The sequence below is a fragment of the Melopsittacus undulatus genome, chromosome 13, assembly GCF_012275295.1.
Source record: "Melopsittacus undulatus isolate bMelUnd1 chromosome 13, bMelUnd1.mat.Z, whole genome shotgun sequence".
Classification (NCBI taxonomy): Eukaryota; Metazoa; Chordata; class Aves; order Psittaciformes; family Psittaculidae; genus Melopsittacus; species Melopsittacus undulatus.
In genome coordinates, this window is record NC_047539.1 from 6,163,687 (window position 1) to 6,187,347 (window position 23,661).

The 23,661-nt window shown below is 49.4% G+C and overlaps 1 protein-coding gene across 2 annotated transcripts in view; it reads right to left on the bottom strand.

Annotated features, from left to right (window-relative positions):
* The window catches only part of LRRC75A (leucine rich repeat containing 75A), a 61,380-nt gene that overhangs the window by 14,951 nt on the left and 22,768 nt on the right, over positions 1 to 23,661 (bottom strand). For both annotated transcript variants that reach the window (XR_004081279.2, XM_005154462.3), the window contains exons 2-3: positions 22,048 to 22,176; positions 6,082 to 6,194 (exon numbers count right to left, since the gene is read on the bottom strand). Coding sequence is in view for 1 of the 2 variants with exons in the window: in XM_005154462.3 (XP_005154519.2) it covers positions 6,082 to 6,194; positions 22,048 to 22,176 (242 nt within the window). In the remaining variant the exon portion in view is untranslated. The remainder of the gene's footprint in view (positions 1 to 6,081; positions 6,195 to 22,047; positions 22,177 to 23,661) is intronic.

A 23,661-nucleotide genomic window follows, 5' to 3' on the forward strand; every position in this document is an offset into this window, starting at 1 on the left:
GATACACAGAGGGAAAAGCTCTGCTCCACCCCGGTAGAGCTCTTATTAACAATTGCCATGCACCAGCAGCCAGCAGCTGGTATTGAGTGCCTACCCAGGGAAATGAATTGCTTTCTGCCTGCATCCCGATGCAATCATCCCAAACAAACAGAGCCCTGGGTTACAGCCACAGCCAAAGCAAGGGCAAACACCAGCAGCCTCTGGTACAGGGGGTCATAGCCTGGTCCACCCAAGGGGATGAGGCATCTTTTGGAGCTGTCATCATCACACCACTGCAGCAGATACCTGCCTCCCGAGCTGGATGTCAGCACAAGGATTCAGTGACTACACTTTGGTTCTCTGCCCCTTTTGATCCCTGGGACACCCATGGAATACAGGACAAAGTCAAGCCCCACTGTCACAGACAGATCACCCACTCATGGGTCCCAAAGGTCTCCAAGCTCACCAATCCGCTGCTCTCCTATAGCACACACACACACATATACATAGATGGGGTTTAAATGAAGAGGAGAGGCTGTGTAATTCCTGCTCCACATCCTCCCACCAACACCCATTCGTGGTGGATGCTCTGAAGGGACTGTTTGTTGCAGGAGCTACAACTTCTCCTATCGCTCGCCCACAAGCAGAGGACCTTCATCCACAAACCTTCTGTTTCCAGACGGAAGGGCACATTATTCATGCATCAGCCTTTCCTCCCCCCCATAAAAACTCCCTTTTTTTCTTGGCTTCACAAGGGCTTTGTAAGGAAACACAAGCAGGCACTGCAAGCAAGCATGAAAATCAGCACCCACCATTCCTCCAGGACAGAAATGGTTTGTGCCCCTGGTGACATTAGGAGTGGGATGCTAAAAGATCATTCCTACCAACCAACCAACCAAGGCTGCTTAACCCCTGTTAACCTAAATCAAAACACCCTCCTCTTCTGTTTTAACACTGACAGTACCTGGCTACTTGGAAGGAAAGAGGTTTAGATTCCTGTGTTGGCAGGGAACAAGGTAGCCTTGCCCCAGGCACACAGCACCCTTCTGTAGGGAAAACACATTGGGATAAAACCTGCATTTCCCCTTGTGAATCCAGTTCCTGCCTCTATAAAGCAGCAGACTTGGTCCCATCCTCTCTGGCACTGCTGCTTTAGCACTACCTATTGTCCCAGCCCAAGGATGTGCAACCCCAAACTTAATGTCCCCAATCCTAAATGCACCATGGGCCTGTGCAATGGGGTCAAACCAGGAGCTGGAGGACAATGAATCAAGCAGCATTTCTGCCCTTGGCAGGAGTATTCTACCCCACACTGATGGAGCTGACACAGGAGGGATGTGGCACACTGTGGCCTAGGGGACAAACTGCAGATACCAGGGGCTGGAGGCATCAGCCCTTTAAACCAGCTCCAGCAGGGTTTACCTCCCACCCCAGCCTACCAAATATCCTCCCTGGCTTGTTGCTGCATCAGCAGCTGCTGCAAAACAGCATCTCACAGGCCTAATCCATCACTCAGTTCCTCCCCAGGCCCTGCTGGTACCCGAGGGATGCAGAAAACCAGAGCCAGGAGCTGCTGCATTTCCAGCCCTGCTTCAGCTGGGAAAAGCAAAGAAAACAAACACAGTTTTCTGTCCTTAGGCATCCAAAACCCTGTAATTTGTACACATTACATGGAGAAACACCTATTAGACAATAGCTTGTATACCCTCAGTGGGAACCAGGGCCACAGGCAACCTTTTCCCTGCAGAAATATATGGCAACAAATAAATACTCATTTGCTGTATTCATCTGATTCATACCCACAAAGGGACAGAAAAGGACAGCTACTGTTGGGCACTTTTAGGGTTAAATATATCCTCCATCTCAGACAATCATAACCCATCCCACACAACCTTCCCAACCTGTCCTGAGGTTTTCAAGCCATAAAACTGTCTGACCTGGAGAAGAATCAGTGGTGATCCACAAGCTAAAACGTGTGGGGCTGCCAAACCCCATCGGCCAAGGAATTAGAGGCTCACTCTTCCCATTGGCAATGACTTATTAAGGTTATGCACGAGCGGAGCAGCCCCATAGGTGCTTGGTTGTGTCCTTTTGGCTTGTTAAGGAAACAACAGAATACAAAGTTAGGCTTCGACTTTAAGAGAGTGAAGGAAATAAGCACCTAAGATCTGGGTCCTAAATCCATCCTCAGGCTCTTGAGGCCTGACTTTTCCAAATGGAAAGACCTCAGTGGTTCCCAGCGCACTTATGCCACCATCAGACACTGACTTTGTCCCTTCCTTGTCCCTCCCTACCACAGTTACCTTAAGAACCCAATGGCTGTTGTGGTAAAACACAAGAAACCAGCATAAACAAGAATGCTGCTCAGTGCCTCAGGAGCAACGGCATCTTTCAGCAGACTGATGTGTAACACAGCAGGAATGTGGTTGGGCACCCATTCATGCTGCTTGGGGAGTGGAGTGAAGGCAGCAGGAAAACCCACGTGAACTGAGAAAGATCAGATCCTTGCTCTTCACATGCCCCAGCAACAGGGGGAGGAGATGGATGAGTGAGTGCCAGGAGCTCTGAGACATAGAATGGGTTTATGAAGGGAAGAAGGTGCCACATTGGCTCATCCCAGTGTGGACTTCCCCCTGTAAGCTCTGTACCAGGCTCAGGCTTCTTTGGGGGGGTTTCTCACACACAGAGTGAAAAAAAATCCATGGATTTAGGTCCAGACTGACCCCATTTAATTCCAGTGCTCAAACTGAGCTGCTTCACCCTCCAGTCCCCCATGCTTCACACTCCAGTGACATCAACAGGAACCGCGTGCAAAAAAGGGCTTTGCAGAACCATTCTGTGCTGATTCTATGATGTAAACTGGGGAGGGATTGGGAATTAGGATATGAATAATCCATATTCCATCAGATGCTGCCCACTGCTAAGCCTGGTGAGGCAGGCACCACCGCTCCATCTCCTCCCTGGCGCATCCCTGGCTCATCACTATCACTCCATGCCCAGCAGCAAACAAAGGTAATGCACAATCCAGGGATGGGAAAGGCACAGGAAAGCCATGGAAGCGATTTCCCCTTGGGAAACACCTCCTCCCTCCCCTCCAAGCATGCAAGCCCCTGCTCCAAAGCAATCACAGACACACGGAGCTGTGATCACCAGCTCTGCTCTTCCAATGCTGAAGGCAAGCGCTTGGCAGCAGGAGGAGGAGGGAGATTCCAGGATCTAATTCAACACTCGCCAGTTCAACTCTGGACGGGAATTGTGTCCTTAGGCAGAGCCAGAGACGGCCAAATTACTTTAGCAGGCTGGTTTCACCCTCCTGCTATTGGCTACAAGGCCAGGCAAAATGATGTATGCTTAATATAAAGAGATGTGATTCAGAGGGAGGCACAGAGAGGGAGACAGCAAGTGAGAGACAGACAGATTTAGACTGCATACATACAAAAATAAGGCAGTTTGGCACAGGTTTGGGTGCTCTGGCAGCACAGCAGAGCGGGGCAGCCAACGCTGAGAGCTTTCTCCCTCCATTTAGCTCCTTGTGTGCACACACAGAGGCTGAGCACATGCCTGGGGTGAGGTGGAAAGGGAAAGCACCAGCCTCCCCCTCTGCCTACGCTGCCGGGATGTAGCATTACCAACTGCAAAGCCAGCTCCAGCCCTCCCAGGCATGTGTCCCCATCCTCCCCTTCCAGCTGCTCTGCTTCCCGTTATCACCTGTAATGGATACGGCAGTTGTGGAATAAAGAAAAGCCATTTTCCCTTGTAATTATTTGCCCACGTTTCTGTTCAGACTCATTACAGCTGCTTGGCTCTGCTCAGTGCTGAGCCGTGCCCATGTGCTGGACTCCCCTTCACAGAGTGAAGTACCTGGGGTCCCAGGATGGGCTGGTCCAAGGGAGATTGATCCATTGATCCAGCCCACTGCTGGTGGCTACATCCCACGCTGCCCAAGGGAAATGCCAGCAGGCATGCAGTGAAGGAGGGATGCTAACCCACTAACTGTGGGTGTCTGAGGAGGTGGCAATACAAGACATCCCTTCACTAGCCCTGAGCAAGAAGAGGAACATCCCACTAAAGCCCTTTGATCACACAACTTGGAAAGACTTTTAATCGGGGAGATCAGCACTGCACAAGTATATCTGTTCCTACAAATGCATTCCCCATCAGTTCCTGATCATAAGGATAATTAACCCTCAGTTCCTTCCCAAACCCAGCTGCAGGGACAGCCCCAATGTCCATCCCAGCACAGACAAACTCATGAGCTGATTGATGTGCTTTGGGTAAGTCAATCACTATTAAATCACTATTGCAACACAACAGCATGCACATCACAGTCCACTTCCCAATCCTTTTCCTGTAATAATCCACAATTTAAAACATCACCAGAGCCCCCTGAGCTCTGTTTGTACTATAGCTAAAGGCTTATTATCACATTATGGATTTAAGCCAGTTTCCACCCAAAACCAAGGTTGACTTCCACTTCTAGCAAAAGGTTGGCTTGAACTCTCCTACTTTCCAATGCCCAGCATGGGGATGTTTGGTGGGTGGATGCTTCGGGTTTTCCAGCCCATTCCTGTTTCCCAGGCATGATTACACTGCTCTCCTCTGCACCTGGGATGCAGCAGGGAAAGGGCAATGGAAAAGGAGGAAAACACCCCTGGGTGAGCACAAAGCAACCTGGTAACACACCATGCATGGGGAAACTGGAGATTACTTGGGATTCAGGAGGGTTTGCTCTCCTGCCTCCCTCTGAGCCCTGGCTCATAGCTGTGAGCACTTCCCTTCTTCATGATGGATTTGTTCCTCCTAAACAAGCATCTAAACCAGAAACCCAGGCAAATCCCATCCTACAAACCCTGGTTGGGGCAGAGCCAGCACCACGTGTTGACAGCCCCAGGGTCGCTGCTGTGTGGTCAGGGCTCATTTAGGGCTGAAACCTCCCCCTGCTATTAAAACCATGGAAAACCTCAGCTATTTCCCAGCTTTCCCAAGGAAAGGCAAGTGTTACACAGCAGGCTTGTAAGATAAAGCCTCGCAAATCTCTGGCATGCGGATGTGCTCGCATTAAAGCTCCAAGCTGATCATTAAGGACACGGATCGGTAATTAAAGACAGAGCGGCACAAATCACTGCTTGTGTTTCGGGCTGTACAGCCCCAACAGAGATCAGAGAATCCCACATTGGTTTGGGTTGGAAGGGACCTTAAAGCTCATCCAGTGGCAACCCTCTGCCACCAGAGCAAGTTTTAGTCACTAATACACCTTAAAAACACACAGCACACAAAAATACCTTCATCGTTGCTAATGAAAAGGAGATGTTTCTCCACATTCAGGTCTCTACGGATAACAGGGTGCAAGGATGCTGAGCCAGATCTCCAGGCAATATGGTCCTAATCCTATTTGGCCATATAATCCTGTATTCTCTTGTGTCTGTTTTCCTCCCGTGCCCATTTTTCTCCCATTCTTCTCTTTTCAGACTATTTCTTCACTCCATTGCTTTCCACTATGGCTACAAACAGCATCTACTACAATAGGAACCAAAACTCTCTTGGGTCCATGAGCCAGCACCTGGATACAGCTCCTGACTCTGCCAGATTGTGGCTCCTTTCGGATTTCTCCCTTCCATACATAAAAATAACATAGATAACGCATAACATCACAGCAAACAAGGAGCTCTTTCCATTCCTATCAGCCTCATCCACACATTTCACAGCTCCATGGATCCAGGATGCTAGAGCTGAGACTTTGCTGAGGATGCAGGCGAGGAGAGTACCGGGATCATTTACTCTCTATTTTTACTCAATTCCCTTCATGCAAACACATTGCAAGCCACAATGTGCAGAATAACACCTGCCTGCACATGAAATACAAGCTACTTAGGATGTCTCGGAGCAGTTTGTCTCCTGCTCCCCATTGCCCACCATGGGGATGTTTGGCAGGTGGATGCTTCACATTTTCCAGCCCATTCCTGCTTCCCAGGCATGATTATGCCTCTCTCCACTGCGATCAGGATGCAACAGGGAAAGGGCAATGGGAAAGGAGGAAAACACCCCTGGGTGAGCATGAAGCAACCTGGTAACACATTGTGCATGGGATCGGGGGGGACTCACCAGGACTGAGGCTTCCTCTTCATGATGCCTTGGCGTCTCCACTGCGAGTGGGGGCTGAGGTGGTAGGTGAGCTGCCGGCAAAGCTTCTCCATGGCCCCAAGGGAGTCCCCCTCCTGCAAAGACAAGGGAGGACACCAGGTAAGGTGTCTGGAGCGTTATCATCACACCCACAGGATGCTCTGACCCCAGAGCGCTCCCTGCTAGGAGCTGGAGGCCATAAGGAACCACACTGAAATAACGGGGGGTTATTCCCCCATTCATTGCTAAGATGCTTCAAGGATGGGGCATTTCACCAAGGGCCACCCCATCCGGCACCCCTCTGGATACTGCTGCTGAATGAACACAGGGGGGCACGAGTCCTGCCTGGTTAAGGATGAGGAGGTCCCTTCAGGAGCTCCACAAGGCAGGGTTGTCCCTGCAGCCCATGCAGAGCAGCACCATTACCATTTGACACTACCTGCTAGCTTTCAGCACTGAAGCTGTGCAGAGATCGGTTGAGTAAATCAAACTACCCATCCATAACCCTCAACACTGCTTTACAGAAGAGCAAACACTAAAGAGGCTTTGGGAGCTGATGGAGATCTTGGGGACAGAAACTCTCAAAACGTAAAAGCTTCAAGGAAAACTGGGATTTTGGTGAACTCTTCTCAATTTGGATTAAAATTTACCAAATCACCCCAAAGGAGAGTGACTTGGAAAACTTTAAGTATCCAAGTATTTGATTCTAGAGATTCTGATTCCTAAAACTAAACCCGAATACAAATACCACTGTCTGGGCTGTTCAATTGTGCTTCATTTCAAGGTCTTTAATATCCTAATGCCCAATATGACATCCAAGAATGGAAACCACCCATCTTGCTTGGCTTGTCTGACTCTCTGACAGGTCACAAGCAGAGGTTAACCTTACCTAAAGGATAACAAACATCAAGATGTGACAATTCGTGGCTTTACAGACCTGCTGCATCATAAAACACCTTTGAGAAGACAAAGAAACTAAGTAGGAAGCCCTAAAATAAGCCCTGTTGCTGCTCTTCACCCCCCTGATTGCTCAGGGTTTTGCTGGGCAGGGATGCTGAGGAAGATGCTGCATCCTCTCTGCCTGGACACCAATTGCTGCTGCTTTCACATCCTCCCCTCGAGCTGCAGGCTTCACACAGCCTGATTTATGCACCGTATTCTCCCACCTTGCCTCCAAGTCAGCAGAGCGGCACCGGCTTTATGAAGATGTCATAGATATTGAATTGAATGAGGAGCAGAGGGGATTTTGACAGATCACCTCTGGGTGTGCAGGGAAACAATCACATGGGGTTTACACAGGCGACAGGAGCCAAACACCACAAAAAGCGGGGCAGAAAGGGCACATCCGCAGATGGCTGGAGCAGAAATCTCAGCACAGGACTCGTGGTCTTTATCTCCTCTGTTCAATGGAAATCAGGGTAGTTTATTCCCAGGCACATCCAGGTGCCTCCACAGAGATTACTGTGAATTAAAAGCTGATTTAACTCAGGGGCGATGCTTGCCCAGCTCCATCCGCACTAACTGGCAGTGAAGTGACAGCATCAATGCCCAGCTGCCTCCATCAGGCACACAGTGAATTCAGCAGCGCAGGTAGAAACTCCAGATCCATGGATACCAGTGGGACACGGTGTATGGAAAACACGGTGTGAGCACGAGCTGGAAACAGTGTGAATCAGGGGCTGTACCTCCCGATTCCCAGGAAATATGGGCTTAAGAGCACATTTAAACCCATACTTTTCAACACCTCATTTATCATCACGCTTATCTTGCAACAAGGAATTGAATCCCATAGATTTCAATGGGATGTCAGCCTGTGCTAACCCTCAGGCATGCTGAAATCCCCCCTCCCGCTGGCGACCCTGAGGCAAGGAATAACTATTGCTCCAGGCTTGGGGATGGGGGAACCCTGGAGGCTCAGCCTAGGAAATTAACACAGAAACATAATGAAAGAGGAGGATTCATTGCATGTTTTCCACCAGAAGGCCTGGAAACGCATTACAGCCATGCTTCAGTTAAATCACTTTGGGAGGCAACAGCATAGGATGCTCCCTTTAACCATGCTGCCAGCAACACCCTCCTCACTGTGTAACCAGCATCCCTAATGTGAGAGGAAAACACCATGGGTTTTGACACCTACCCTATTTCTAACCATCGTATCCACAGGAAGCTGCCTGGTGCCATCAGCTTTCATTTCACCTCATTTTATTCCAGCAAAGCATTGCAGCAGCCCCAAAATAACAGTGTTTGCCCTCAGCACTGAGGTGGGGATCCCATCCCTGGGATTCCATCCCATTCCTCACTGCATCGCGTGGAAAAACTCCTTTTGAAAAGGGAGCACATTGAGAGCTCCAAGGAAAGATGCTAGAGCAGGATAAAGCATATTTTAACCCTTATCTCACAGCCAGCTCATCCTTCGCACAGTCATCCCTATGAGACCACTCTTTCATCCCTTTATACTTGATGAGAAAGCTCAGCTCGCAAGCATTGCAAGTACTGGGCTGCTTCTATTTTGGGGTTTTAAAACATGATTTAGAGAACATAACTCCTTCTGGTCTTGGTACAGTGCGAGGGTATAAGCCAGCCACAAAAGAATGGTCTTTTCCATACTGATCCATAGATAAATGCCCCACTTTAGCACTGGGATAAATTAACAGCCCGTTTCAGAGGCTTCATAAGATGCTATTTTGGTGCTAGGCTCCTTGCTCCTGCACATCTCATTTCCATCACTGCACTTCACCTGCCCATGGCCAAGACACAAACCTCTCTGCTTCCAAGAATCCAAGTTTCACCTTCCTGCAATTCCAGGCCTGACCCCAGGGGTAGGGAAGCTGCCTTGGGTTGCCCAAAAACATGCTCAGAAGAAGAGGTGTAGCTGATGCGGTGCCTAAGCCTCATCTTATGGCCTAAACAAAGGCTTTTTTGCTGTTTATGATCCAGATCTATCAAGAAATGACTGAAGACCATGCAAACTTGATGGGATGGAGCCCAAGAGCTTGCTTGAAAACTGAGTCAGCTTAAAAGCCAGCCCAATCCCCTTGTGTTGCCAAAGGTTTAACCTCGCTGCCCTGACACAGCTCATTGTCTTAAACCAGAACCAAATGGCTGCAGTGATCATTCCAGAAACAGCACATAAGGATGCATCTCTATCAAAGGCATCACCAGTGATGCCAAGGAAGGCCTGGTCCCTCTTAGCATCACATTCACAATGCACATGTGTGAAATGTGTGTTACTCTGGATTCCAAGCTCTGGGAGGAAAACTCCAGAGCATCCCAGGGCTGGGGAGATGGGAGGGACCACACTGAGAGCTCAGCTTTCCCAGCTGCCAGGAAAAGCCCTGTTTCACAGAGCTGGGATATGCCCTTTCTCTTAGCACTACATCCACAGTCCCTCTGATAAGTGCTGGTAAGAAGCTGGGGATCAGCCCTCAGCTGAGCTGCCTACAGATCCATCAGCTGCACATCTGGAAACATACATGGAAGCAAAAGCTCTTGGTGCCATGACCCTGCATGGGATAGCTCCCGTGTCATGCATGCAGCAAAACTGCTTTGAGCATCACATAAATGGGGGGCAAAGCCTCTCTGCAAGGAGCAAGACAGCTACAGGGCACCCTCTTTCCTTCCCATTCACCTTAGCTGTTTAGCTGCAAAGCTTTGAGGAGATGTGGTTCGCAGAGCACATTTATGCAGCACCCTGGCTTGCAGCAAGACAAAAAGAGTAAGCCCAAGGGGTACAAGCATTAGCTCAGAAAAGCAGCTTTGGGGCAATATCTTGGCTTCTGCTCAAGCAAGCCTGCTTCTACTGCATGTTGGCAGAGACTCCGAGCAATTCCCTGCCACCAGCCACGATGCTGGGTGTGGGATGGAGGAGGGATGAGGAGAAAGCTGAGAGCAGAGGCTCTGCCCTGCAAAGGGCCCCTTTCCCTGTTGTTCCTCCTCCGTCTTTGCCTGCTTCCAGCCCTCTGGAGAAGGAGAGGGCTGCTCGCTGCCAGGATTCATGAGATGTTAATCCCTTAACAGATTCCAGCTGGGAGAGGGCTTCATGGCACATGCCCCATCTGTGATCCACAGCCCAACGGGACCTTGTTCAACTGGAAAACAAAGGGCAGCATAACCTGAGTCCCATCTGTCCCTAAGCATATTCTGGGGACCACCAGGGTCCTCATCCTGGCTCCAGCCCCTGAGGGAGAGCTCTGGATGAAGGGATGGAGCAACAGCGCTTGAAATGGGAATCAGTTAAATCCTAGGGATAAACAAGAGCAGGTAAAGGCAAAGAGCCAGGTTCACCCCTGGGTTCTGCAGGGGGACCTGTTTTATCCTCACTGATGGTCTCCCCTGCAGTGCAGGGGAGAAACAGTTCAGCATCTATCAGCACCCCACGGCAGAACCTGTTGGTGAAGCATCACCAGCATCTGCACACCACCTTTAACCACAAATGAATGATCCTTGGATGCATTCCTCACCACTCTGCCAGCGGAGAGGGGAGGTAATTAGAAGCAGAGGGATGACACCATGGGAAAGCAAACATGGAATGAACAGAACCATGGGTTTGATGGGGATAAATAACCACAGCATCACCGCCTGCCCCCCTCGCATCCCGCATCCCAACGTGGTGATGCAAGGAGGTTAAGACTTACGTCCACAAACCAAAGCAGCAGCCAGAGGGCTGGGGGAGGACACAACCCATACGAGAGCCTTGTGATAAAGATGTTATTGCAAATTAATTTGTTTTCATTAAGGAATGAATCACCCGCTCCTCCTCCAGCAGCAGGATCCCTGGTGCTGTGCAGAGCCCTGGGGTGTCGCACAGTGGCCAAGCATCCTATAAAATAGGCCAATGTTAATGATTAAGGAGCCCTGGTGGGGAATCCCTGCTGCAGCACAGCAGGGGATTGACCCAAATAAGAACAATCAGCCATTGTCTGGGGTGGGAGGAAGCGACAGGTTTTATCTTGTGGTATTACACAGCCCCACGTTTCTGTCACTCAGAATCAATCCCTGCAGGAAGCCCCCTGTTTGCCCTCTGAAATCATGTTTTGACATTAAAACCTATTCACACCTCCTCCTTTTCTGTTTTGTTTAAAGACTTCCCAAACTCGCAGCATCTCTTTCTGGCTGCTGCAGGATTTGTGGTCATTGCTCTGATGCACAGGAAGCTCTGTCCATGCACAAACCCCTGCAGCCACAGGCCACTGCACTCAGCCTTGGAAGCACCATTCCCCACTTGGTGTGGAGCTCCCTTAGCAGAGATGTTTGCTCTCCATACAGTTCAATGGATGATGATGTTTAAAACAGCCTATTTCATACCCAGAAAACACTGAGAATCACAGATTTCTTTCCAAATCCCCCTCTTTGTTTAGTTTGGGTGATGAACTAAGACAATAGGATGACAGTTTGGGCTACTAAGCAAAAGCAACAGTTGAGAGGGAAAAAAGTCTATGTTCACAGTGGTAAACAGAGTTACTATACAGCTAAAGACATAAAATAGGAAGAGATGCTCTAGGAAGCCCTAGAACAGACCATAGAATAGTTAGGGTTGGAGAGCACCTTAAGATCATCTAGTTCCAACCCCCCTGAGCAAACCCCCACTAAGCCATGCTGATGGAGGGATAGACTTAGACAACAAAAGGAAGAGGAAATGTTAGCACTGTGAATTGCCCCCATACACATCAGATCACCTCTAACACGTGCCAAAGCTGATGGATGGGCACAGGGACCTTGGATACCTCCTTCTAGGTGGCAGGAGAAGGCACAGGGACACATCTCAAGCAATCACTTGGTGAAAGCCACATCCATCACCCACCAGCACAGAGCAGCCAAACCCCCCCCAGCCCAGGTCAATGCAGCAGCTGGGATAAAGCTCTGCCCCCCCAGACCTGCAGCAGTCCCAAAACACCTTTTCCCAACTTCTGGCACCAGAACAGCATCCTGCTCCCTGGCCTTTAATAGGAGTTGAACTGAGGATGCCCTCCCTTTGATGCAGTCACGCAGAGCTGAAGTCATCTCATGGCTTTCTGCTTTCCCTTTTTACTTTCCTTCTCCCCTCCCTCCTCCTTGCTTTCAAAGCACGGGGCTAAACTGCAGCCTATTGTTGCATGCAGACATCTGTGCTGCAGCCAGCCCCAGCAAGTCCCTGCCAGGCTTCCCTTTTGAAGCCTTAATGGAGTTTCTCCAGCAAACTCTCCTCCTCCTGTGAGATGAGGAGTTGAGGGGATAGGAATGGCTTTAAATCCACTGTTTTGAAGGCCAAAACATGCCAGCACCCAGCACTTAGGTTGCTGTGAGATGGTCCCACTGCAGGAGGTTCAGTGGATGCTCCTATCTACAACCCCAACAACAAACTCCTCTTGTTGGCTGGTTATTGAGTTCCTTGGGCAAGGCATGAGAATACACACAGAAAAAATCCTTGTTGTGCTACAGGGAAGAGCTCAAAACATCATCATGACAGTGCAATTCCCTCTCCATCACTTCAGTCTCCTCTGAGAAGAGATCCCTGCATGTGGGGAATGAGTGATGAGGTAGAGGATGCCCAAAGGCAAGCAGATATGGGCATGCTGGGTGTAAGTGATGCATCTTGCCCACACAGAGGAAAACAAAATCCAAGCAGTGTGACAATATGGCTTTAAATGGATCCATTTGACCACTCGATGCACTGGTGCTAAGACTCCTCTGAAAAGAAAGTAATTTTAATTCAAATTCAAGGAGAAATGGAACGAACTCAATAAAGGCCATTTTAACAAGGATGAGGTCGTTCCCAGCAGGGTCCACTCTAACTGAGCTCATCCACTTTATCTTCCCTGACTTTCCCCAGGTATGCAGCCAAACACCTCCCATGCCTCATCCTGCCCAAGGTTAGGGCCAAGCACTCACTGGCAGCAGAGACTCCGCAATGGGAGTAATGGGAGGATGTGCTCCTGAATTAACTCACTTTGTGAAGTGGCCAAGAAGCCACCAGCTGGTCCTGGAAGGGGATGAAGGTCTCGTATGAGAGGCAGCATTTGGCTTCTTGCAGGAAAAATGCATTTCTTTGGCATGGGAGATGCACATTTGGGCTGGGTGACCCCTCTGTCAGCACAGCTCCAGCACTGAGCTCCCTGCAGAGCCCTTCCCAAGCTCTGCTTACATCCCCTCTCCAGCCATCCATGTAGCAGCGGGAGGCTGGAAAAGGCAGCAAAACCAAACCAGCTCCTGATTTCCCCCTGCAGAAGGGCACTCAGTGGTGGAGCTGGGTCTATGGGGTGCAGGATTTGGGTCACGGACCTAACAGGGGCATGTTTTCATCTAAAACTATCTCAAATACTAGGAAGTGGTTTGTGGGAAATTCCACTGAGAATATGGTAAAAGATACACAGAAATAGAAATGGACATAGATGTTGCACTGAAACAATGCAAACCCAGCGAGCAGCTCCAGATGTTTGGCTAAGGAATGTTCATACTGGAAACCCTACTCCATTCCCTATGGTTTGTTAGGATATAGGCTTTACCACCAACAACTCCATCTGAAAGAAAAGTATAGGTAAAAGCAGCTGTCTAAAGCAGCATAAATAAAAGGCAAAGAGAGGAGCAGAAGGATCACTTTTCTATCAATCAATAAATCACACTTTGGTAGAAGCCTATCAGAAAGTAAAACCTTCCATCCAGCAGCAACCCTTTGGTACAGAAAGGAGCCCCAAAACCTGAAGGGCTTTCACATAAGCCTAAGTGCAGGCTGTGGCCACAATGAGCACGTAACTTAAGCAGCACTTTTGGTCTTCCCCACCTTATTGGAGAAGCCTGAAGGGCAGTGGCTGAAGGTGTCCCTTAGCAGATGGCAGGTACCCAGTGCCAGGGCTCTCAGCATCAGCTCTGGCTCCAAGCGTGCTGTAATTAACAGTTTGAGGAGCCCTTGGCTGACAGCAGCACAAAACTCAGTGAGGGAGAAAGTCTGCAACTGGTACACGCTCTAAATTGGCCTCAACCTGGGGTAATAACCAAGCTCTCCAGCTCAGGGGAACTGCCTGACCCATTGCTCCTCACTGTGCTGACTGCTGCCCGTCTCCAGAAGGTGCCATTAACCCCTTGGTCCAAAAGGGGCAACTGGCTTTGATCAAATTAACCTAATACTCAACCACTGAGCATGGGCACATGCATTAACTCCATGGCTCAAGGAAACCCCAAATCCTCTATCAATGGTGCAAACCCTCTCCCCAGTATGGCCTAAGGAACAAAGGCACAAGACCACCACATCTAGCCATCACATGCTGGCTGCAGAGATGGGGGTTGATGCTGACCTCCCTAAGATGAACCAGCAAGAGACTGAGCACAGGCAAGGTCAATTCTTTTGCTCTCAGTAAAGAGTTTGCTCCTGTTCAGCTCTTATAAGAACCAAACCAGCCCTGGACAGCACAACCCATGGCTGCAGACATCTACATTGGTTACCCCAACACAGCACTGAGTGCTCACCTCTGGCAGTCACAGACTACCAAGGACCCCAGCAATGAAACCCAGCCTAGAATGAGCCCAAATGAGGAGCTGGGGAAGCTGCAGCAGGAGCAACACATGGAGAAAGGACATTTGTAGAAACAAAGAAAAGAAATGGAAACCAATTCTGCAGCTCAGACCTGCTATACGCAGCACTCAGCATCCGCTTTGACGGCAGGCCAACGTGTGATGCATTAGACTCAGTGTTGACACACCAAAATGAAAAGCAATGTACAATAGGGCTTATCAAGAGAGCCAGAAGCACGAGATGAATGGGATCACAGCAACTCAGGAAGTTATTCGAAAGGATCCTGGAGTAATATTACACTTGGGCTTCAGAGCAGCAATTAAAGGCAGCAATAAAATGTGAGGTGATGGATGACCTGGAGGGGAACGTGTAAGGTAAAGGGAAATTGCAAAGAAAGAGTAGGAATCTCTTTGGTGAGAGCTACTGGAGGGTACCCAGAACAGCAGAGCACAAAATGAGCAGCAGTCAAAGCACCATGGGGAACCTGTGTGCTGCTTTGCACCCAGTAGCAGCATCGTCTCACACTGCGATGCCTAATGCTACTGACTGCAGCCTCAGTTGGGATGTGCACAGTAAAAATGAGACTTTGGAGGAGGCTTCTGAGCACCAACACATGCTCCTGACACACACAGCAAGATCCTCAGCCAAATACATTGGACCCACTCATCACTACCAGGAAAGCTATTTAGATGCCACTGTTCATTCTTTGGAGGGTCACCGGATCATCCTTTTAATGACAAATGCATCTGTAGCCTTCTGATAGACAAAGCAAAGCAAGCAGCTCCAGAAGAGTCATTCATTCCCCTGGAAATGGTTAATCATTATAGCTGCTGTGGAACAGCAGAGACAGGAAAACACCCAAGGTTCTGCACTGACTGGACTGCAAATGGGAAGAGAGGTTGAAGGTGCCAAATGCTAACATCTGCTGAAGTCAATGTATTCAGTGGATGATGGCACTCATCTTCCTCCTACACACACAGACCCGGAGGGCTGATTTTGGAGCCCTGGGGACACAGAACCCCAGAGAGGTTCAGCCACTTGCCATCAGTGACTGCCATGGTCCAAAAGCAGTCAGCATCGTCCCTCACCTACAGACCTCATGTCTGTGCTTACCCATTGGCCTCAGGCTCCCAGCCCCTTCTCTCGGGGTGATGCCCACAGGATGCAGATGCTTGCTGCAGAGGGATGGGTGCACAGAGCTTGGCATGGTTTCCATGAGACCTCCCATTATCCTGCTGCAGCAAACCTGGCTCTTCAGCCAGAGCCTGCCCTAACCACTCCCTGCAGGAACCAGCATTTCCCAGGGCGCATCCCATTTGGAACCGCAGGTCAGAGCCCAGCACCTGCCTTTGCTGCTAAATGCAGGAACCCCTCACTGTTCTTTGTACCCTTCTCCCCCCAGGGTTAAACCAGAAACAGATTTGATTATTTATGTCCCAGATGTAGGACATCACATAGAGATTTTCCCAGCCCTATGGAGCCTGTCTCCGCTGCACCGCACCAGATCCCATGGGAAGCAAAACCCAGCCTGGTCCGTTCCTGCTGCTGGAGGAGAGCAGGAGTGTCCCTGAGATACCACTGCAAATATTTATGTCATTCCATAGGGGCTCTTGGCCCACGATGTGCACAAGAGCCTGCAAAGGGGCGGCAGAGACCTCCTGGCATCAGTCCCTGTTCTCCCTGCTGCAGACAGGCACAGAAACATGAATCCCAAGGCAAGGACATAACCTCCAGAGCAACACTGCCTTCAGCTCATTAATCACTGTGGGGCCCTCACAGGCACCAAGAGAAGGGATGTACCAGTTTCTTGCAGACAGGAGCTGGGATTGAATCATGGTATCTATTAGAGCCACTTTCATCCCTCTTGACAAATGGTGAGTGGGACTTTTCCTGCCTCAACCAAGTCAGATGTGACCATAATCCATGGCTGGGCAAATTCTCACTCATCAATCAATTGATAGGAACCCCCTCCCTATTAAAGCCCTCAAACTCTCCTTATTAAACCATTCATTTCTGCAAATCCACCTTGCCAGCAGATCATTCGCTTGCTCAGTATTCCCATGCTTGTGAGTTAGGTTAGAAATAGGTATTAAAATACCCATCCAAGTGCCCAAATCCCCCAGTTCCCCCCTCCAGCCATGCTGTATGAGAGGTCCCCACCACACACTCTTCAGTGCTCCAGGTAAATAACCAATGCTCCCACCAGGAGGCAGGAATCAATACACTTCCTTCCTCTGCAGTAAATTACATTCTGATTAAAAGCTAAATGAGCTGAACTCAAACGTCAATTACCATCAGAAAACATCAATAAAAGAAGTTGTTACTTGTTTAATGAGGTACCTGTTCCTTCACTCACCATCTCCCTCAGGGACACTTAGTGGAGAGGGATGGACAGGGCCGGATGCTCAGCTCATGGGATGGGAACCTGCCTTTGCACTGGTGTTTCTGTGCAATGACCCACAACTGACAGCTATTGCTTATACTGACTTGAGGGCCTAAGGAAGAGGCAGGTAAGATCTGAGTTAACCAGGGGAGATGGCATAGATGGGCAAGTATGAAGTGAGGGAAGAATGATTTGCCAGTAATGGTACCATCGCAACCCATCTAAACCTCACTGCTATTGCCTTTTAGGCTTAATACTTCAAAACCCTACAAAGTGCAATCTCCCCCTGTTTCCAAGGCACTCTGCTCAGCTTTAGCTCAAACAGGGGCTTTAGAGAACATCTCTCTCTTTGTAAGGAAAAGATGAGCAGAAGGCATGACACATTAAGGAAGGAAAGAGACAGAGTTGTCATTAGTGGGGTCTGAGCTTTGCAGCCTGTTTCATACTGCAGGATAATGCATGGCAGATGTCTTAAATAGCCATCAGGAGTTATCTTCACACTTGGAACAAGACCAGCAAAACCAAAAAAGCCATTCAATACAGAATACAGCATTGCCTTACTTGATACAGAATTGACTTAGTTGAATCCCCATCACCCCTTTTGCTTTTATATCAAGTATTTGAGGTTTTAGAGGGCTTTCATTCCAAAATCAGCTTCCTTTTATGCTCTTTTGCACAGCAAAGAACAAAGAATACTTAGTGCTCTCACAGCACTTTGCATCTGGAACCTGAGAGCATTGCAAGATGCACAAGGAGAATGCATCTTGCACATCTAATAGCAAAAGGGAAAGGTTAAGAAACTTGCTGATGGTGACAAGCTCACCCAACAGACCGTGCCTGAGTGTCCCTCCATGTGCCATTGCTTCACACCTATCATTTCAGCTGTAAAAATGAGCATGGTGTCAGAAGCTTGGAATGCTAATGTGAATTCAAGAGCAAATAACAACACGTACAGCGGAGGAGATGGATTATGTGCTTGGTTTGGGGATAGGGGCACCGAGCTGGTGGTCACGGTGTCCTGATTATATTCGCTCTGTATAAACTGGATTTATTCATCCAGTTTTAGCCACACGTTGCAGGACGAAGGGATAGCAAATAAGAGGGGAAAATTGCTCATTTTAGCCTCGAGGCAGCTCCCTCTTCAAAATGCAGGGCATAAAGAAACTCCATCATCATCTGTAAGTGAAATCCTCATACCCGAGACCTGAAGGGAAGGTTAGGAATGGATGATTTCATCCAGGTCCCAGTAACCACTTTTCCTTTCCCTCCTTTCTTGTTTTCACGGGTGACAAGTCATGGACTCAAACCCACAGTGCAAACCTGATCAATTCAGAGCTCATGCAGAAGACATCTGAGCCAGGCTCAGGGCTAAGCAGCTGTTTCTCAAATGGCACAGCAGCAAACAAGGAAACAGATTTCCATCCTATCCAGAGCTAAAGCCATTTTACCTCCAGTCCCAGGAAATCACTGCTCCAGCTACACCAACTGCACAGAAGTGTTTTTAACACCCTCCCTAGCACATTGCTGTCACCATATACTTTGAAACACTACAAACTTGGTGGGGAAGCCGAGGACAGCATTACCTGAGATGTTTGCCCATATCTAACCATTGGGATCCCATCTTTCACCCATCTTCTTAGTGGAGCTGCAGCTGTTGAAGGCACCAACAGAAGAATGGACAGGTAAAGCTGGGCTTTGGGACAGGGCTTTGTTAGGCTGCTTTGCCAACCCTTCTATGAGCACCATAAAAGATTTCCCCCTTGAAAGCAGCAGGATGGGGACCAGCAAAGCCAAATTCTCACTGTGTATTTACCCATGGCAGCCTTCAGGGGCTGGAGGCACTTCCATGGTACATTGCCAAGGACACTAAGAGCTGGTGCAATCAAACACCTTGAGCCACAAGGGAACAAAAGCCACCTTTGCTGAAGGCTTCACTTTCTCCTCTTCCCTGGCTCTGCTCTGCACTTATCCCGAGTTCAAGTCCTCAAACTGGAGGAAAACCTGACTCATTCCCTATCGCAGCCATCAGTCCTCCATACATGTGGCTTTGGTCTGTGGAAAAAGAACCTAGTTTAATTTTCCAGTGGTTTATGGCCAGATATTCCTGCTGGCAGAGAGAGCTGTGATTTTTTTATGGGGGCCCTTTGCTCCTTACACGTTTGTGTTTTCAGCTCCTTTGCCTGGAACAACTCCCATTGGAAACCTGAGCAGCTGCAGCAAGGATACAGGGCATCAGGGCAGCTCTGTCCTGCGCCATGAGGCTTCGGTAGAGCTTTTGTTCCCTTTCCCCATTCACTGGACAGACGGACATCACCCTGGGGATCGAGAGCAGCAACCGCAGTGCCTGGAGCTGAGCTGCTTTCCAAGGAACCCGCCTGGCACTTTTCCATGTGGCACAAGGCAGGATGATAAAACACTGCCCAAGGTCCTGGCCATGGGGAAGAAAACACTTGTGCAAATGTCCCTGATCCTGTGCACCCCCTTGGACTGGTGCTGGAAAACCTGCTTGGTCTGAGGTTCCTGGAGAGCAAACAAGTGCTGGGGTAATAAACGGGTTGGATTTGATGATCTTAAAGGTCTTTTCCAACAGAGTTGATCCTGTGATTCTATAATAAGCCCCAAAGGTTTGCAAGAGCTGCACAGGGCCATAGGTACAGAGCGCAGTATCTATGGCCACCACTCAACACATCATTCACATGCGATGGCATCTCCTCCACCTGAAAGCTTCCCCAGCAGACAGCAACCCAGCAAGCCTCAGAGCAGAGCTGGTCCCTCTCTTACAGCCCCATTGGTGTTTCTGGTGATGCCACACGCTGATGCCATGGGCTCACCCCAGATACTTGAGACATGGGTTTGGTTGAGCTGCGCTGCATGTTTGGGATGGGGCCAAATCCAAACCCTGACTTCCAATCCAGCTCACCCAAACAATTCCCACTCAGTCAAAGCACTCCAGGCTCCAGCTGGAGCTGTCGCCTGCTGCTGGCTTGAATTTGCTCGCTGGAATAAGCATTCCCTGAGCTGTGAGAGCCCAGGCCAGCTTTTTCCTGGCCATACAGCCCAGGATGTGTTTACCCAGAGCTCGGAAAAACAATTCAGCTTTTATTTTAGCTCAGAGACCAAGGGGTCACCTTTAAGCTGAGGGTGGTATAAATAGAGACTAATGGGAAAAGCAATGTACAGGGAGTCAGGGAAGTGTTCTCTCCAGGAGGGAGGAGGAATGCAAGACCCCATAACCCCAAGCAGGTTAAGAGGGACCAGGGTCAGCCCCAACTGTTCCACCTCCATATGGATGTGGGCAAGTTCACAGCTGCCTCCACCTCCGTATCTATGTATATTCATGCCATGGGATGCAGCAGCAGGCAGAGCAGAGCAGGGGCTGGAGCACCTCCCATGTGAAGACAGGCTGAGAACATTGTACAGCCTGGAGAAGAGAAACTGCCTGGAGACCTCAGAGCAGCTTCCAGTGTCTGAAGGAGGGTGCATGGAGAGAGGCTCTTCGTCAGGGACTGTAGCGGTAGGACAAGGGGTGATGGGTTCAAACTTAAACAGAAGGGATTGAGGTTGGATATAAGGAATAAATTCTTCCCTGTGAAAGCAGTGAGGCCCTGGAACAGGTGGATCAAGGGAGATGTGAATGCCCCATCCCTGGCAGTGCTCAAGGCCAGGTTGGACACAGGGGCTTGGAGCTGTTCTGGTGGAAGGTGTTCCTGTCTGTGGCAGGGGGCTGGAGCTGGATGAAATTTTAAGGCCTTTTCCAACCCAAACCATCCTGTGATCCTATGATTCAGTATTAGGAGTTTGCATTCCCATGCCTACACTGGCACCAGCTCCTTCCCAGTGCTTAGTGCCAAGGGAGACGTGCAAAAGCAGGTACCGGGCAGCGGAACAGCCTCAGGTTGCTTTGATGAGGAGCAGATCATACACTTGGCCATGGCTCACCATGAGTCTCCCAGGGCAAAAGGTGGAGGAGAAACCAGCTTAGTCATGATGCTGTGGAAAAGGGAAACCTCAGAGGGGGAATGGGGCCTCTGCCTGGACACGTGCCCATCAAAATGGGTTTCTCCAGTTTCCCCATCTCGTTGCCCTATGGGGAAGGAGAGGAAAGGATCTTATTCTCCATAAGAAAAGGGATAGGGATATAGGAGCATCCTTGTGTGGGTTTAGCTCTGCAGCATCATTTATCTGTATCATGACACGGAACATCCATCCTTGGGCTGGAGATGGGGATGTGGGTCCCTGATGTCCCCAAGCCATGTCCACACATTACTGCACCCATTCCACCCTTCCCAACACAGTGTAGAGAGCTCTGTGAAGCACTTCCAGAGCCTGTTCCACACCATAGACCAGGCTGATGCACTCTGAGCATCCCCATGGCTTTTCCTCAGCAAAACTAAGAAAAAAACCAATTTCCCCCATTTATAAATACTGTTGGAGGCTATTATTGAGGAAAACATCCACAGGAAGCAGCAGTGAATAACTCAATCCCTTCATACACTCTTACAGGAAATTAAAGAGCTGTTATTAGCAGTAAGCACAGCAGAGCAATGCCTGCAGGTCCCAGCTTGGACTGGATGGAGCCCTGCTCCATCACACCTATGGATGGTCCCTTCCCAAGAAAAGCTTTCATATGCCATGGGCAAGTCAAAAGGAGGCAGGAGATGGGTAAAAGCCTTGCAGTTCAGCAGCAGAGACCAGAACCCAAGAGTGAGCTCTGGGTTTGCTGTCTCCAGGAGGGAAAAAACAAGCATCACACAAGGGCAAGGAATCAACTTTATCCTTGTGAAGCAGAAAGCATTCCTGATGGGATAGGGTCACAGAAACACAACATGGCAGAAAGCAGGAATAACGTGCAAAGCAAAGTGCTAACACCCAAAGTATTAACTTGGTCATGCTGGAAAGCCTGATGTGGTGCTATCAAACCATGATCTCTGAGCAGGTCCTCTTGGTCCACAGACACACAAGCACAGCAGTAACCAGGAGGCTTTTTCCCTGGCACTCAAGGAGAAGCTTCATGCTTCCAATAGAGTGGTTTTCCAAGCCAGCAACAGTTACAGAGGTGTGATGAGACCAAGGGACTCACCGGTTTGGGGCAGTGGATGTACCTAGCGAGGCTGATGATCAAGTCATGAGTGATTGGATCCACCAGGTTTCGAAAGCTGGCATATCGATAGAGGACATCATCCAGAGAGGTCGACTCCATTCCTAAATCCTATGGAAAACAGGGTAAAGGAGAGATATTAGATGTGCATAGGGAGGAAACAATGAGCCTGAAATAGCAGCAATGGAAACTGGAAGAAAAACAATGGGGGGATTTGGGAAGAGCAAAGTGCTGGATTAGACTGCCTGGGGAAGGGGTGGAAACTCTGCCCTTGGAGACCAGACAAGGATGTGTCAGGAAGAGTTCAGATGGAGCTGATCCTGCCCTAGGGATGGATCAGACCTCCTGAGGCCCCCTCCAAGACTATTTCCAATGATAACCCCCTCTCCTACCTAACAGCAGTGTGGATGTTACCTTCCCAATCAACATTAGGATTAAGCAAACATCAACCAAGAGCTGGATTTGGCACATGACCATATGGCATCACCAACAAACACCACGTGAAGCAGCCAGTTCTGGGGCTTGCTAGAAGCAACCCTACACACACAGCTCTGGACACACTGGGATCTTTGAGGATCAACCCACACTCAGCACCTCACCACCTCTCTTTGAGCATCTCAAAGCTATGGCAATATTCTCCTCAGCTCAAATCGAAACGCAGAGAGCCAATAGATCAGGGAATGCTGCTCCTCTCTCCTGGGAGAACTTAACGCTTCTCACATGAAGCATTCCCTCCTCCCTGCTGGCACGCATCCTTCTATGCACAGATGTCTTTCTCAGCTGCTCCCTAATCTCCCCTACACACCAGCATTGTCTCTTTTCCACCACATGTCCTATTTCCAAGCCGCTCAAGGCTGAACCTTGGCCGAGGCCAAGCGATGAGCTCATCTGCAGTTTAATACCTTCACACCAGTTCATGCTGTCAGCACCAAATCACCAGTCACTGCCTTCGGAGTGAACGCCCAGCATCTGGCTCCTGCCACCTGGGGTTTTTCAGCACGTTCCTTTTTCCTAAGGGAGCTTTACCTGGACAACAAGGACCGTTTGCAAATAGGAAGGGTAGAAGGGTTTCAAATGATGGTACCTTTCTTGCTGTAGGCTGGAAAGGTGTTTTCCTATGGTGCACCCAAATCCCTGCACCACACTGAGAGGCTATTTCAGAGCAGCATATTCAAAGGCACATTTACCCCGGTGAGAAAGCCCTTGCTTATGCAGGATTTGGGATTAACAGCACAAAACAAGCAGAGAAAGGAATGCAGAAGGGACTGAACACAACCCAAAGGCTGCGAGTGGATCAAAAAGCTGCCAGCTTTAGGCAGCTCCCTTCAACTTGAGCTAATCCTGTCTTACCACACTGTGCCCCTCACTGAGCACATCAGCTAAAGCCTTGCTTTGCCAGGCAAGATTAAGGAGTAGGAAGAGTTCATCACTTTGGGGCTGAATGGGAAAGCAGAGTCTCATTCAACTCCTTTTGCTGTGCATCCTCCCTGCCGTCACCAGTGACCTTCCTGCAATCTGATTTGTTTCCAGCTTTAAGAGGCTGAGAGAAGGCCAAACCACTCAGCAAGTCCTTGGGGATGGCTTACCCACTGGAAG